We start from the raw sequence: 15,506 nt of genomic DNA, 5'->3' as shown, positions 1-15,506 counted from the left end.
CTGACCCAAGAATGAACACACGCCATGAGCTTAAACCAGGTGTCATTCTGGGGAAAGTTTCACAATTGAGAATGAATGAATAAAACCCCCACTTCTCTTGCAGGTAGTTTCAAAAGAGACGGGAGGATTTAAGATTGCTCAGTGGGTTGGAATGTCAGAGTAAATCCCAGGAAAAACAATTTAGTAGGCAGATGAAAAATGAGGCTGTTAGAGAGGCACAATAAATGTGTTCATCACATCTGTATTTTATCACATGGATTACCACCATATAGTTGGTGTATTACATATAAATACAAAATCCTTGTCTTCCCCCCCCCCACCATTAAATGCCCAGAAAATGTACAGAGATAACGAACTAACAGTAACGGAAGTTCCACATGCTATGTTTTAATGTATCAGTACAACAGAACCTTAGCGTTTATGTCAATATCCCAGTCAGACTGGAAGTTCAGTTTAGATTAACAGTGGTTTGAACAGAACACCATATCAAAAGGTTTTAGTCCAACATCAGATTAACAAAAATGCAAGAAGCCTCCAGTTAGGTAGCAGCTACTACTACTGAAACCGTTATTCCAAAGACTGAGCTTTCAAGGTTGTGCTTCCCATGAAAAAGGGGCATAACTTTGCTAAAACACCTAATTTTGCAAAACAAGTAACGGTGAAGTCTATGCTGTTCAAATACTACTTTTTGAGCATATAAAGTGCTACTGGAAATCAGAGTTAAAGACACCAGATGCTGTGTAGCAAATAACTTCTCTAGAACAGTGGTGATCAACCTGTGGCCCATCAGGGTAATCTGATGTGGGCCAAGAGAGATTTTGCAGACGTTGACCGTCTGCAGGCATGACCCCCCGCAGCTCCCAGTGGCCGCTGTTCCCGGCCAATGGGAACTGTGGGAAGCAAGATCCAGCTCGTCCCTGTGGCCCACCGCTTCCCACAGCTCCCATTAGCCAGGAACCAAGGCCACTAGGAGCTGCAGGGGGCCATTCCTGTGGACGGTCAACGTCAGCAAAATGTCTCGCGGCCCGCAGTCAGATTACCCTGGTGGGCTGCATGGTTGCCCACCGCTGCTCTAGACATAGCTGTGTGCAGAGCTCTTCACATTTACACATCAGAAGTTATTTGGTCCTTCAGACTTCTCTGAGCTTAAAACACAACTGCTATTTTTATCTATACCACTATAAAGGTCAGTGCATGGTAGTAACATAAAGCTGAAAAGAACAATAAAAAAAAAGAAAGACTCCTTAGTTTCTGTAACCAAACGGCAATTGAAACAGTAAATGAAATCCAATGAAGTGGCTAAGTGTCTGGGTAGGATTTAAATGCTCCCGAACTCTTGATTCCTGTATCCCCAGAAGGAATTGAGAACAGCAATGCTTCTGGATTTAACAGAGGTTCTTTCTTCCTCAAAGTTACTGCAATGGGAGTAAGAAGTTGGCTGAAGGCCAATATTGTTACATTGAAGGCATGAACGGATAGTTAATCAGTTTTCTTTAACCAGTTAAAATGGGGAGGAACTGGTTGAGAATTTGAAAGTGGAAGGCAGCCGAGGTGAAAGTGATCATGAAATGGTAGCACTCATGATTCTAAGGAATGGTAGGAGGGAAAACAGCACAATGAAGACAATGGATTTCAAAAAGGCAGACGTTAGCAAACTCAGGGAGTTGGTAGGTAAGATCTACCTGGGAAGCAAGTTTAAGGGGAAAAACAGTTCAAGAGAGTTGGCAGTTTTTCAAATAGACATTATTAAGGGCACAAGAGCAAAACTACCCCACTGATTAGGAAAGATAGGAAGTATGGAAAGAGACTACCCTGGCTTAACCAGGAGATCTTCAATTTTCTGAAACTCAAAAGAGTCCCACAAAAAGTGGAAACTAGATCAAATTACAAAGGATGAATGTAAACAAACAACAAGTATGTTGGGACAAAATTAGAAAGACCAAGGCACAAAATGAGATTAAACTAGCTAAAGACATAAATGGTAAAAGAAAACATTCTACAAATACATTAGAAGGATGATGATGACAATGGGATAAGCCCATTACTCAATGTGGGGCGGGGGACAACAGAAAATGTGGAATCAGGAGAAAGATTTTGGAGTCATCGTGGATAGTTCTCTGAAGACATCCACGCAGTGTGTAACGGCAGTCAAAAAAGCAAATGGGATGTTAAGAATCATTCAAAAAGGGATAGAGAATAAGATGGAGAATATCTTATTGCCCTTATATAAATCCATGGTACGCCCACATCTTGAATAGTGCGTACAGATGTGGTCCCCTCATCTCAAAAGAGATATACTGGCATTAGAAAAGGTTCAGAAAAGGGCAACTAAAATGATTAGGGATTTGGAACGAGTCCTGTCATAACCATAAGGGTAGCCTAAAATTCCTCCTTACCTTTAAGGGGTTAAGAAGCTCAAATAACCTGGTTGGCATCTGACCAAAGGAACCAATGTGGACAAAGATACTTTCAAATCTGGGGCCGGGGGGTGGGGGAGGAAGAGAGGTTTTGTTTTGGTTCTTTGTTTCTGTGTTCATTCACTCTTGGGATTAAGAGGGACCAGACATCAATCCATGTCCTCCAAACCATTCTGAACCAGTCTCTCATATTACAGAAATTGTAAGTACAGCCAGGCAAGGCATATTAGTTTCATCTTTGTTTTCTCAACTTGTGAATTTTCCCTTTGCTGGAGGGAGGTTTATCCCTGTTTTGTTGTAACTTTGAAACTAAGGCAAGAGGGGGTTCCTCTGTGTTTTGTGCACCTTTTGTTACCCTGTAAAGTTATCTTCCAACCTGATTTTACAGAGGGGATTTTTACCTTTTTTTTTAATATATAAAATTCTTCTTTTAAGAACGGATTGATTTTTTTTCAGTGTCCAAAGATTTCAGTGTCTAGGGATTTGGGTCTGTGTTCACTTTGTAACCAATTGGTTAGGATATTATTCTCAAGCCTCCCCAGGAAAGGGGGTGTAAGGGCTTGGGGGGATATTTTGGGGGAACAGGAACTCCTAGTGGTCCTTTCCCTGATTCTTTGTCTTAAATCACTTGGTGGTGGCAGCATACTGTTCAAGGACAAGGTGGAATTTGTGCCTTGGGAAAGTTTTTAACCTAAGCTGGTAAAAATAAGCGTAGGGGGTCTTGCATGCGGGTCCCCACATGTGTACCCCAGAGTTCAGAGTGGGGAAGGAACCCTGATAGGTCCCATATGAGGAGAGATTTAAAGAGGCTAGGACTTTTCAGCTTGGAAAAGAGGAGACTAAGGGGGGATATGATAGAGGTATATAAAATCATGAGTGGTGTGAAGAAAGTGAATAAGGAAAAGTTATTTACTTGTTCCCACAATATAAGAACTAGGGGCCACCAAATGAAATTATTGGGTAGCAGGTTTAAAACAAATAAAAGGAAGTTCTTCTTCACTCAGCGCACAGTCAACCTGTGGAACTCCTTGCCTGAGGAGGTTGTGAAGGCTAGGTCTATAACAGGGTTTAAAAGAGAAATGGGTAAATTCATGGAGATTAAGTCCATTAATGGCTATTAGCCAGGGTGGGTAAGGAATGGTGTCCCTAGCCTCTGTTTACCTGAGGATGGAGATGGATGGCAGGAGAGAGATCACTTGATCATTACCTGTTAGGTTCACTCTCTCTTGGGCACCAGGCATTGGCCACTGTCGGTAGACAGGATACTGGGCTGGATGGACCTTTGGTCTGACCCAGTATGGCCATTCTTATGTTCTTATGTGGAAATGGCCATTTTTGTTTCAGTTTTCACCAAAACGGTTAGCAGCAATTGGACATCTAACAGTGAATGCCAGTGAAAATGAGGTAGGATCAAAGGCTAAAATAGGGAAAGTACAGGTTAAAAATTACTTAGACAAGTTAGAGGTCTTCAAGTCACAAGGGCCTGATGAAATACATCCTAGAATATTCAAGGAGCTGACTGAGCAGATATCTGAGCCATTGGTGATTATCTTTGGAAGATGGGAGAGAACTCAGAGGACTGCAAAAAGGCAAATACACTGCCAATCTAAAGACATAAGGACAACCCGGGGAATTACAGACCAGCCAGCTTAACTTCAGTACCTGAAGCAAATAATTAACCAATCAATTTGCAAATACTTAGAAGATAATGAGGTGATCAGCAATAATCAGCAGGCACTGTCAAGAACAAATTGTGTGAAACCAACCTAACAACTTTCTTTGACAGGGTAATAAGCCTTGTGGATGGGGGGGAAGCGGTAGATGTGGCATATCTTGTCTTTAGTAAGGCTTTTGATGCTGTCTCTCATGACCACCTCATAAACAAACTAGGAAACACAACCTAGATGGAGCTACTGTAAGGTGGCTGCATAACTGGTTCGAAAACCATTCCCAGAGAATAGTTATCAGTGGCATATCGAGTGGGGTCCCACAGGGATCAGTCCGGTTCTGTTCAACATCTTAATCAATTATTTAGATTATCGCATACAGAGTATACTTAAAGTTTGCAGACAATACCAAGCTGAAAGGGGTTGCAAGTGCTTGGGAGGATAGGATTAAAATTCAAAATGATCTGATCTGGACAAACTGGAGAAATGGTCTCAAGTAAATAGGATGAAATTCAATAAGGACAAATGCAAAGTTCTCCACTTAGGAAGGAATAATCAGTTGCACACATACAAAATGGGAAATGACTGCCTACAAAGGAGTACTGCAGAAAGAGATCGGGGGTCTTAGTGGATCACAATCTAAATATGAGTCAGTGTAAAGCAAACATCATTCTGGGATGTATTAACAGGAGTGTCGTAAGCAAGACATGAGAAGTAATTCTTCCTCCATACTCTGTGCTGATTAGGCCTCAGCTGGAGTATTGTGTCCAGTTCTAGGCACCATATTTCAGGAAGATGTGGACAAATTGGAGGAAGTCCAGAGAAGACCAACGAAAATGATTAAAGGTCTAGAAAACACAACTTATGAGGGAAGACTGAAAAAATTGGGCTTGTTTAGTCTGGAGAAGAGAAGACAGAGGGGATATGACAACAGTTTTCAGGTACATAAAAGGCTGTTACAAGGAGGTGGGGAAAAAATGTTCTCTGTAGGACAGAAAAGAGTATATGGGACTCTGCTGCCCATTAATTACATTTTGGAAAGTCAGAAAACTAGAAAATGCAGAGTTAGTAGTGTGTTTGAGCGCACTTCCAAGATCTCAAATTTCTATGCCAGCTTCCACATTCCGTAAGGCACTGCTAAGCACAAGACGACTTATCTCCCATGTAACAAAGTTGTTTGTTAATGAATTAAGATTTAAGGTCCCCATCCTTTCTCCCCCTTGTGAATGTAATTCTTTGTATCTCTAGCAAAGTCCATCTCCAATACTCAGCCAGTATGCTCCTGGATTCCTCACAGTCCATCACCGTTGTTCTAGTCGGACAGAAAGACTGGAAAAACAATATACTCCCTTCTCAAGAGGGGAATACACTTTCTGAGGGGAGAAGTGCCTCTCCAGCATTATTTACTCTCATTAGCCCACAACACCAGGTACCCAGGGTAGCAAAATATTAACAGTTACTTTGTCAAAGAGAAATCGCTGAAATTCCAAATTGAAGAGATTTCATAGTAGGCTCACATTGTAATGTAGATTACTACTAATCAAAATTCATGGGAAATGGGGGGTGCTAGATCTCCACAATTCTATTTAAAAAAAAAAAATCACCTGAGAATATTCTGAAATATTGGTATAGCTTATTTTGGTATATGTAAAGAAATAAGCTATGTTGATAAGCACCTCCTCTATACAGTATAACTTCATGCACACTAAGGGGTTGCACCAACTTGACTGTATTTCTAAACTACAATAGTTAAGTGGTACAGAAACTGTAGACAAGGGTAATTTAATTTCACTGTAAATCACACATTTAATTTTACATCTTCTGCAACATTTTAACACTGTCTTCCAGCTAATTCACCTTGCGGCAGCTCTAATAATAAATACTACCTAGCTCTTAGAGTGCTTTCCATCAGTAGACCTCAAAGCACTTTATGTAAAGAAGGGAAGTATTTTCCCTATTTTACAGATAGGATAAGAGGCACAGGGAGCCGAAGTGACATGCCCAAGGGCGTACAGCAGGCCAGAGGCTGAACTGGGACTCGTACACAGGTCTCCTGAGTCAGAGTTCAATGCTTTATCCATAAGGCCACACTACCTCCCTAGAGGTGACTACACATTTTATTAGTAGACTGTAAAACAAGTCATTTACATGACAACCATTTGACATTTCAACATTGCCTTGCACTTTAACACACAAGATAGCTGAATTAAAAACAAGACCTTTTAACAAAGCTGAAAGTGGGTAAGACACTCTACTTGAAGCGTACATCCTTTTACCCTCCACGTAAAACCTGTCACTGGGCTTTTCATTTGGATGCAAACCACACAAAAAAAAGTCATCAGCAGAACTTAAAAAACAAGCATATAATATGGTATATGACATTCAAAGAATGCATATCTGTCCGCAAGTTTAAATGGCAGAAAATAAGCTTCATTATGCTCATCTGCTGTATGTGTCCTCTGACTCCAGGAGGAGATGTCTACTTTCCTTTAATCTGTTAGAAGTCAATGCAACCCTGATATTTAGTCATCAATACCACAGCAGTCAGTTACTTGGAAATCTGTATTGCAAAAAACCTGTTCCAACATGTTCACTGTTGTTCACCATTTCAGAAGTTTCTTTACAATGGGGAAAGGAGGTTTGTATCACTTCTTTAGTCACTTAACACAAAGATCTTCCAGAGACATACCTTACAGCTGATCATTTCTTCCATTCGTTCTTGAGGGGTCTGTCCTGCTTTATGTCTCACCAATATGTAAACTGCTTTCACTTTAGGGCAGGACCTCAATAGCTTTTCCAGAAGCACCTTTCCCATGAAGCCAGTAGCTCCTGTGAGGAGGACATTCTTTCCTTCATAGTATTCAGGGATGGATACCATTATGACCTTAAAGGTTAATAAGAATACATTAGAAAAAATGTCACTTTATGCAGGCCTATAGATCTGTACCTCTTTCATTATAATGCAAAGATATGAACATTCTGTCCTGTGGTTGAAAGTAGAAGCTCACTGACCACTTCTTTATCTATCGGTATCCCCTTCCTTCTTACACAAGTAGGTCTTAAGTTTAAGCAAATGCCATACGTTTTAGAAGCAATTCACAGAATACCTTTTAAATCTTTTACACGATCTGGATCTATGCTACCGGCACAACTCAAGATTTCTCCCTCTGCCCCATCCCAATTTCTCCCATAGCTTTTGGTTATTCAGAACTGGCTCTAAGTATTTAGCCAACAATATTTTCTTTTTCATTAAGTGAAATAAGCCACCTGCTTTGCACAGCTAGATAGACGGAGTTTTAAAGAGACTGTACAATATACACAGAAACTAGATACACCCACTTGAAGTAACCATGGGACCAATAAAAACTGGGTGGCTGCTACAAAAAGTGTAAAGGTGAGTTTGTTGTCTGTAGCGTGCATGCTTGTGGTACGCTTGCTGCTTGACTGAAATATACTGCGTGGTCTGTTTGTTTGGGGGACTGTGTGCTGAGCCTAGCAGCCTGCTAGGCAAGGCTGATAGCTTCTTAATGAAGCTTTGATCCCAAAGCCCTTTAGCACCCATCAACCCTTAACCAGGTGGCGGGGCTACTCAGGAAGACCAGGGCTTTAAAAAGCCAGCTCCTAACCCGACAGAGGAGCTAGCGAACAGGAGCAGCTAACAGGCGAGCTTTGCGAGGGAGTTTTCCAGGTGAAGGAGGAGCAATTATGTGACCCTTGGGATAAGTTTGTTGGGGGGGGGGGGCGGGAAGAGAGCTAGATATACTTAACTTTCTTTAAACTTAAAGCCAAAACCCACCCCCTGATAAAAACTATACATTAACAAAGGAATGAGCTACAGGAGTAAAAAGAGAATGCAGGTAAAAGTCCAGCAACAGAGGGGGGGTATCCAGTTTATTGCACCCAATGGAGCATGTATGATATGGGCAGATGGCGTATATGTGCATTCGGTGCATGGAGCTCCTGGCCCTCAGAGACTGTGTATGGGCTTTGGAGATCAGAATGGCTGAACTGGAGAAGCTAAGGGAGACAGAGAGGTATGTATGAGACTTTCCAGGACACAGTAGAATGGTCCCACCCCCGGGGTCTGACAGCCTCTGTACTGTTGAGGAGGATGAAAGTCTCAGAGAAGGAGAACATCCAACTGGAGCAGAAAGAAACAATCCCATAGTTCAGATCCTCCTTCCAGATAATGTCGTAGTATCCTCTTGCACTGAGGATACCTCTCCGGGGGAGCGAACTCCAGTTGTTATGAAGATACAGGTAATAGTTATGGGGGATTTGATCATTAGAAACACAGACAGCTCGGTTTGTGATGATGCCTTGCCTGCCTGGTGTGAAGGTTGCAGAGCTCTCGAGACATCAAGATAGATTTATGTGTAGTGCTGGTAAGAAAGTGGTGGTCGTGGTACACGTAGGTACCAATGAAATATAGAAGCATAGGAGAGAGGTCCTGGAGGCCAAATTTAGGCTGCTAGGTAAGAGACTGAAGTCCAGGACCTTCCTGTTCCACGTGCAGGGTCAGACAGACAGAACTGCAAGGTCTAAATGCATGGATGAGATGATAGCATTGGGAGGAGTTTAGATTTATTAGGAACTGGGGAAACTTTTGTGAAAGGAGGAATCCTATACATAAGGAATGGGCGCCACCTAAGCCAAAATGGAACCAGATTGCAGGCACTTAAAATTAAAGAGGTCTTAGAGCAGTTTTTAAACTAAGGGCTGCGGGGAAAGCCGACAGGTGTGGAGGAGCATGTGGTTCGGACAGAGACATCCCTTAGGGGAGGATCTATTAATGGAGATTCTCTATGTCCTAGTAAGGAGGAGAGGAAGGAAGATGATAAAATATGCATAGGATCTGATAACAATCAAATGAAAAAAAGTCCCACTCAATTACATCATGTAATGGCAGACAGTTAAAAAGTGACAAGTTTTTAAAGTGCTTATATACAAATGCTAGAAGATAATAATAAGATGGGTGAATTAGAGTGCCTCATATTAAATGAGGATATTGATATAATAAGCATCACAGAAACTTGGTGGAATGAGGATAATCAACGGGACACGGTAATACCAGGGTTCAAAATATACGAAGGACAGAACCGGTTATCCTGGTGAGAGAGTGGCACTATATGTGAAAAAAAGGTGTAGAATCAAATGAAGTAAAAATCTTAAATGAACCAAACTGTACCACAGAATCTCTATGGATAGTAATTCCACGCTCTAATAAGAATATAGCAGTAGGGATATTACACCGACCATCTGACTAGGATGGTGATAGTGACTGAAACGCTCAGGGAGATTAGAGAGGCTATAAAAATAAAAAACTCAATAATAACGGGGGATTTCAATTATCCCTATGTTGACTGTGTACCTGTCACCTCAGGATGCAAAGATGAAGTTTGACACCTTAAATGACTGATTCTTGGAGCAGCTAGCCCTAGAACGCACAAGAGGAAAGGCAATTCTTGATTTAGTCTTAAGTGGAGTGCAGGATGTGGTCCAAGAGGTGAATATAGCTGCACCGCTTGGTAACAGTGACCATAATATAATTAACTTTAACATCCCTGTGGCAGGGAAACCACTACAGCAGCCTAACACTGTAGCATTTAATTTCAGAAAGGGGGACTACACAAAAATGAGGAGGTTAGTTAAACTGAAATTTAAAAGGTACAGTGCCAAAAGTGAAATCCCTGCAAGCTGCATGGAAACTTTTTAAAGACACCATAATAGAGGCTCTACTTAAATGTATACCTCAAATTAAAAAACAGTCAGAACCAAAAAAGTGCCACCATGGCTAAACAACAAAGTAAAAGAAGCAGTGAGATAAAAAAAGGCATCCTTTAAAAAGTGGAAGTTAAAATCCTAATGAGGAAAATAGAAAGGAGCATAAACTCTGGCAAATGAAGTGTAAAAATATAATTAGGAAGGCCAAAAAGAATTTGAAGAACAACTAGCCAAAGACTCAAAAAGTAATAGCAAAGTACATCAGAAGCAGGAAGCCTGCTAAACAACCAGTGGGGCCACTGGACAATCAAGATGCTAAAGGAGCACTCAAGGACGATAAGGCCATTGCGGAGAAACTAAATGAATTCTTTGCATCGATCTTCACATCTGAGGGAGATTCCCAAACCTGAGCCATTCTTTTCATGTGACAAATCTGAGGAACTGTCCAAGACTGAGGAGTGTGATTAGAGGAGGTTTTGGAACAAGCTGGTAAACTAAACAGTAATAAGACACCAGGACCAGATGGTATTCACCTCTGAGTGACAAAACTTTTAATGAAAGTGCAGTGTAGACATGGCCTTAGTCTTACTTAGGGGTGAAAGGCTGAAATTTATGCTACATAAATAAGTACCTGTAACAAAACAGGAATTAGTACTTACACCTCAAAGATGATGTAATAATTCCTTACAGTAATCACACTTGTGTACTGGAACATGCATACAAACCAAAGATTTGGAAAACTCAAAAAATTGCACTAAAGAATTCACAAAGAAAACAACAAAACCTGGGGCCTGCTGTGAAAGGTCAAGTGTTACTCCAAGCTACATAGCACTCACAGGATAGCGTACAAGTGCTATGCTTCAATTTTAAGAGATACACGAACCTTTTCAACGATCAAATAAAATTCTTGTTTCTGCCTACATATGCACTATCACAATATTTCTGTTTACAACAGTTGTAGTCCAATCTTGCATCTGTTGGTAGTCAATAGGTATCCTACTCATCTGGCAAACATTTGGTTGAATCCTTTAATATATTTCAGGAAGACAACAGAATTACAGCTTCAGATAACTGAAACACCTCCCCACCCCAGCCCTTCTCACACAAAAATTGAGGACTTGAAAATAGAGGTGGGTGAATTTTGGTCAAAAAAACTGTTTTTGCCAAAAGCAGATTTGTACTGACCAAAACATTGTGAACGTGTCTAAAATTTTGCCAGCGCGTTTCATCTGGAAAAGATAAGCTTAAAAAGTTTTTTAAAAGAGTTTGGTTTTGACATAGTCTATTGAAAATGTTTTGATCTTTTATTCAAAATTTACTTCAGGTTTATCAAAAACAGAAAAGTGTTTTTAAAAGCTCAAAGTTAACCAGTTCATTTGACCCGAAACTAAATTTTGCTTTTTCAGAAGGGCCAGCAAAAAATAAAATAAAGTCAGTTATTCATACTGTTAACTAGCACTTGCAAATAGAACTGTATTAGTTTTGGTATGGCTTTTTATTACTTGCAATAATTTAAAGCCAAACAAAGCCAACTCTAGTTCCCTGAGGAAAAATTCTTCAAATTTTTAACAGCAAACAGAAACAAGCGAGCTGTACCAATATGTTGACAGCATCAGCAGTTTTATGGACAACATTAACCTTTTGTTATAGCCAGGTACTGATTAGCTAGAGATCCTTAACGTAGTGCTTTCCTCATAAATTCACTTTTTTTTTTAAAATAAAAAGATTCTTACAATCAAATATAGTTGCTTGGATTCAAACAGAGCACAACTAGACAATGTCTAAATTAATTACCTGTAAGTTTTTCAGCCATTCATTTACAAGCAAAGTTGGAAAATATTGCAATTTTTGCAGGAAATGCATGCAACTTTAAGAGTATCTTAAAACTCTAACAAAAACCAAGATTTTTTTCCGCTTTGGGTTTACAGAAGCTAAACCAAGACAAGAAAGTAAAAGTGAACAAAAGGAACAAAGTCAGTGATAGGAGGAATTAAAATTACAATCAAAACACAGATATCTGGATGTACACACACCTGAACTTGGAAAATTCACATAAAAATCCAAACACTCAGGTTTGGGCCCATATTTAGATTATGGTACTTAGTATTTAATTAGTACATTATTTTTTCAACATCCTGTACAGACATCTATCCTCACCACTATACTCAGACAAAATTAAGTAGTATCCCTCTTTTACAGAGGAAACCAAACAAAGATTCTTCCCTAGTGCTAGCATAGTAGTCAGGACAGAACCAGATTTAGGATTTAAGAGTTCCCTCCTTCCAGATGAAAGTTAGAGGCATCCTTGTTGCAGATGAAGTTTAAGTGAGTCAGAAATGGACACAGGGACAGTAGGATGAGGCAAAAAAATAAGCCATCCACTTTATGTGCATTCTAATGTATGATCATAATGCACTCCAAAGCACAATCTCACCATGATGTGACAAGTATGCTGCACCTAGTAGCAGATGGATGTATTATTCTTTATCCCTGGCCTATGTGTTACGGGGGACTTGCTGTACACTATACAAGGTGCAATACCAAAAGGCTAGCAAGGCCAAGAGACCTAGGGTATTCTTTGGTTTCCTGCAATAAGCTGTTTAGCAGCATACGTTTTAGAAGCCACACAGACAGATTTTACAAGAAAGCACTTTAGCATACGCATCACATAATACTCACACCCCCTTGTTTTGAGTTTCAGCATTCTCAAGGTGTGGCTGAAGTAAAGACCTTGTCATAACCATACAGCTAAGGGTAGCCTAGAATTCCTCCCTACCTTTAAGGGGTTAAGAAGCTCAAATAACCTGGTTGGCACCTGACCAAAAGGACCAATGGGGAAAGAAGATACTTTCAAATCGGGGGGAGGTGGGGGGTGGGGGGGGAGAGGAGGCTTTGTCGGTGTGTTCTCTGGGGAAAGCAGAGAAGCATCAGGGCAAAAAAAACTCCTCCTATAAACCATCCTGTACAAGTCTCTAATATTACAAAAAAAGTAAATAAGGCAAGGCGCATTAGATTACCTTTTGTTTTCAACTTGTGAATTTTCCCTTTGCTAGAGGAAGATTTATCCTGGTTTTTTGTAACTTTAAAGTTTTGCCTAGAGGGGAATCTTCTGTTTTGAATCCGATTACCCTGTAAAGTATTTACCATCCTGATTTTACAGAGGTGTTTCTTTTACCTTTTCTTTAAATAAAATTATTTTAAGAACCTGATTGATTTTTCATTGTTCTTAAGATCCAAGGTTTTGGGTCTGTGTTCACCTGTAACAGTTTGTGAGGATATTATTCTCAAGCCTTCCCCAGGAAGGGGGGTGTAGGTCTTGGGGGAATAGTACTCCAAGTGGTCCTTTCCCTGGTTCTTTGTCTAAATCACTTGGTGGTGGCAGCATACTGTTCAAGGACAAGGTAGAATTTGTGCCTTGGGAAAGTTTTTAACTTAAGATGGTAAAAATGAGATTACAGGGGTCTTTCATGCAGGTTCCCACATCTGTACCCGAGTTCAGAGTGGAGAAGGAACCCTGACAGACCTCAAAAGACTATTTCACTTTCTTAACGAGCATTTATCTAAGGGTATGTCTACACTATGAAATTAGGTTGAATGTACAGAAGTCCATTTTTAGGAAGCGATTTTATACAGTCGATTGTGTGTGTCCCCACTAAACGCATTAAGTCGGTGGAGCGCGTCCACAGTACCATGGCTAGCCTCGACTTTCGGAGCGTTGCACTGTGAGTAGCTATCCCACAGTTCCCCAAGTCTCCGCCATCCATTGGAATTCTGGGTTAAGCTCCCAGTGCCTGATGAGGCAAAAACATTGTCGCAGGTGCTTTAGGGTACGTCGTCAGTTGCCCCCCTCCCATGAAAGCAACGGCAGACAATCATTTTGTGCCTTTTTTCCGTGCGGACGCCATACTGCTTTCAGCAGACAGTGCAGTAGGACTGCTAACCATCGTCATCAAACCACCACTTCTGCTGCAACTCTGCTCTCCTACTCTTGTCTCGATAGCGGATTTCTTCATGTTGGCTGTCATGGGTTCCCACTTCTGCTGCAACTCTGCTCTTATGAATCCACCTCGCAGGTCCTCTCATCGTTCTCTATAAACATCTATTCTTGTGGCATCCGTCGTCATCCACCGCTTCCACTGCAACTCTGCTCTCCTGCTCACGCCATACCATGGCAAGCATGGAGCCCACTCAGATCACCGCAGCAGTTATGAGCATTGTAAACACCTCACGCATTATCCTGCAGTATGTTCAGAACCAGAACCTGCAAAAGCAGGCAAGAAGGCGACGGCAGCGTGGTGATGAGAGTGATGAGGGCATAGACACAGACTTCTCTCAAAGTAAGGGCCCCGCCAATTTGGACATCCTGTTGGCAATGGGGCAGGCTCATGCCGTGGAATGCCGATTCTGGGCCCGGGAAACAAGCACAGACTGGTGGGACCGCATAGTGTTGCAAGTCTGGGATGATTCCCAGTGGCTGCAAAACTTTCGCATGAGTAAGGGCACTTTCATGGAACTTTGTGACTTGCTTTCCCCTGCCCTGAAGCACAGGAATACCAAGATGAGAGCAGCCCTCAAAGTTCACAAGTGAGTGGCGATAGCCCTCTGGAAGCTTGCAATGCCAGACAGCTACCCGTCAGTCAGGAATCAATTTGCAGTAGGCAAATCTACTGCAGGGGCTGCTGTGATGCAAGTAGCCAATGTAATCACTGAGCTGCTGCTATCAAAGGTAGTGACTCTGGGAAATGTGCAGGTCATACTGGATGGCTTTGCTGCAATGGGATTCCCTAACTGTGGTGGGGCCACAGACGAAACGCATATCCCTATCTTGGGACCGGATCACCAAGTCAAGCAGTACATAAACCAAAAGGGGTACTTTTCAATGGTGCTGCAAGCACTGGTGGATCACAAGGGGCATTTCACCAACATCAACATGGGATGGCCGGGAAAGGTACATGACGCTCGCATCTTCAGGAACTCTGCTCTGTTTCAAAAGCTGCAGGAAGGGGCTTTATTCCCAGACCAGAAAATAACCGTTGGGGATGTTGAAAAGCCTATAGTTAACCTTGGGGACCCAGCCTACCCCTTAATGCCATGGCTCATGAAGCCGTACACAGGCAGCCTAGACAGTAGTCAGGAGCCGTTCAACTACAGGCTGAGCAAGTGCAGAATGGTGGTAGAATGTGCATTTGGACGTTTAAAAGCACGCTGGTGCAGTTTACTGACTAGGTTAGACCTCAACAAAACCAGTATTCCCATTGTTATTACTGCTTGCTGTGTGCTCCACAATATCTGTGAGAGTAAGGGGGAGACATCTATGGTGGGGTGGGAGGTTAAGGCAAATCGCCTGGCCAGTGATTACGGGCAGCCAGACACCAGGGCGGTTAGAAGAGCACAGCAGGGCACGCTACGCATGAGAGAAGCTTTGAAAACCAGTTTCATGACTGGCCAGGCTATGGTATGATAGTTCTGTTTGTTTCCCCTTGATGAAAACCCACCCCCTTGGTTCACTCTACTTCCTGTAAGCCAGCTGACCTCCCCCCTTTGATCGCTGCTTGCAGAGGGAATAAAGTCATTGTTGTTTCAAATTCATGCAATCTTTATTAATTCAATCACACAAATAGGGGGTAACTGCCAAGGTAGCCCAGGAGGGGAGGAAGGAAGGACAAGACCACACTGCATTTCAGAACTTATTGAATGC

The 15,506-nt window shown here is 41.7% G+C and overlaps 1 protein-coding gene across 4 annotated transcripts in view; it reads right to left on the bottom strand.

Annotated features, from left to right (window-relative positions):
• FAR1 (fatty acyl-CoA reductase 1) overlaps nt 1-15,506 on the bottom strand; it is a 72,370-nt gene that overhangs the window by 35,304 nt on the left and 21,560 nt on the right. For all 4 annotated transcript variants that reach the window (XM_007058691.4, XM_037899854.2, XM_043548901.1 and 1 more), the window contains one exon: nt 6,774-6,968. In XM_007058691.4, the coding sequence (XP_007058753.2) occupies nt 6,774-6,962 (189 nt within the window). In that variant the 5' untranslated portion in view covers nt 6,963-6,968. The remainder of the gene's footprint in view (nt 1-6,773; nt 6,969-15,506) is intronic.

This window comes from Chelonia mydas, chromosome 6 (assembly GCF_015237465.2).
Source record: "Chelonia mydas isolate rCheMyd1 chromosome 6, rCheMyd1.pri.v2, whole genome shotgun sequence".
NCBI classification, from domain to species: domain Eukaryota; kingdom Metazoa; phylum Chordata; order Testudines; family Cheloniidae; genus Chelonia; species Chelonia mydas.
Note: the sequence above shows the minus strand (reverse complement) of the source record. Positions and strands in the feature narration are given on the sequence as shown.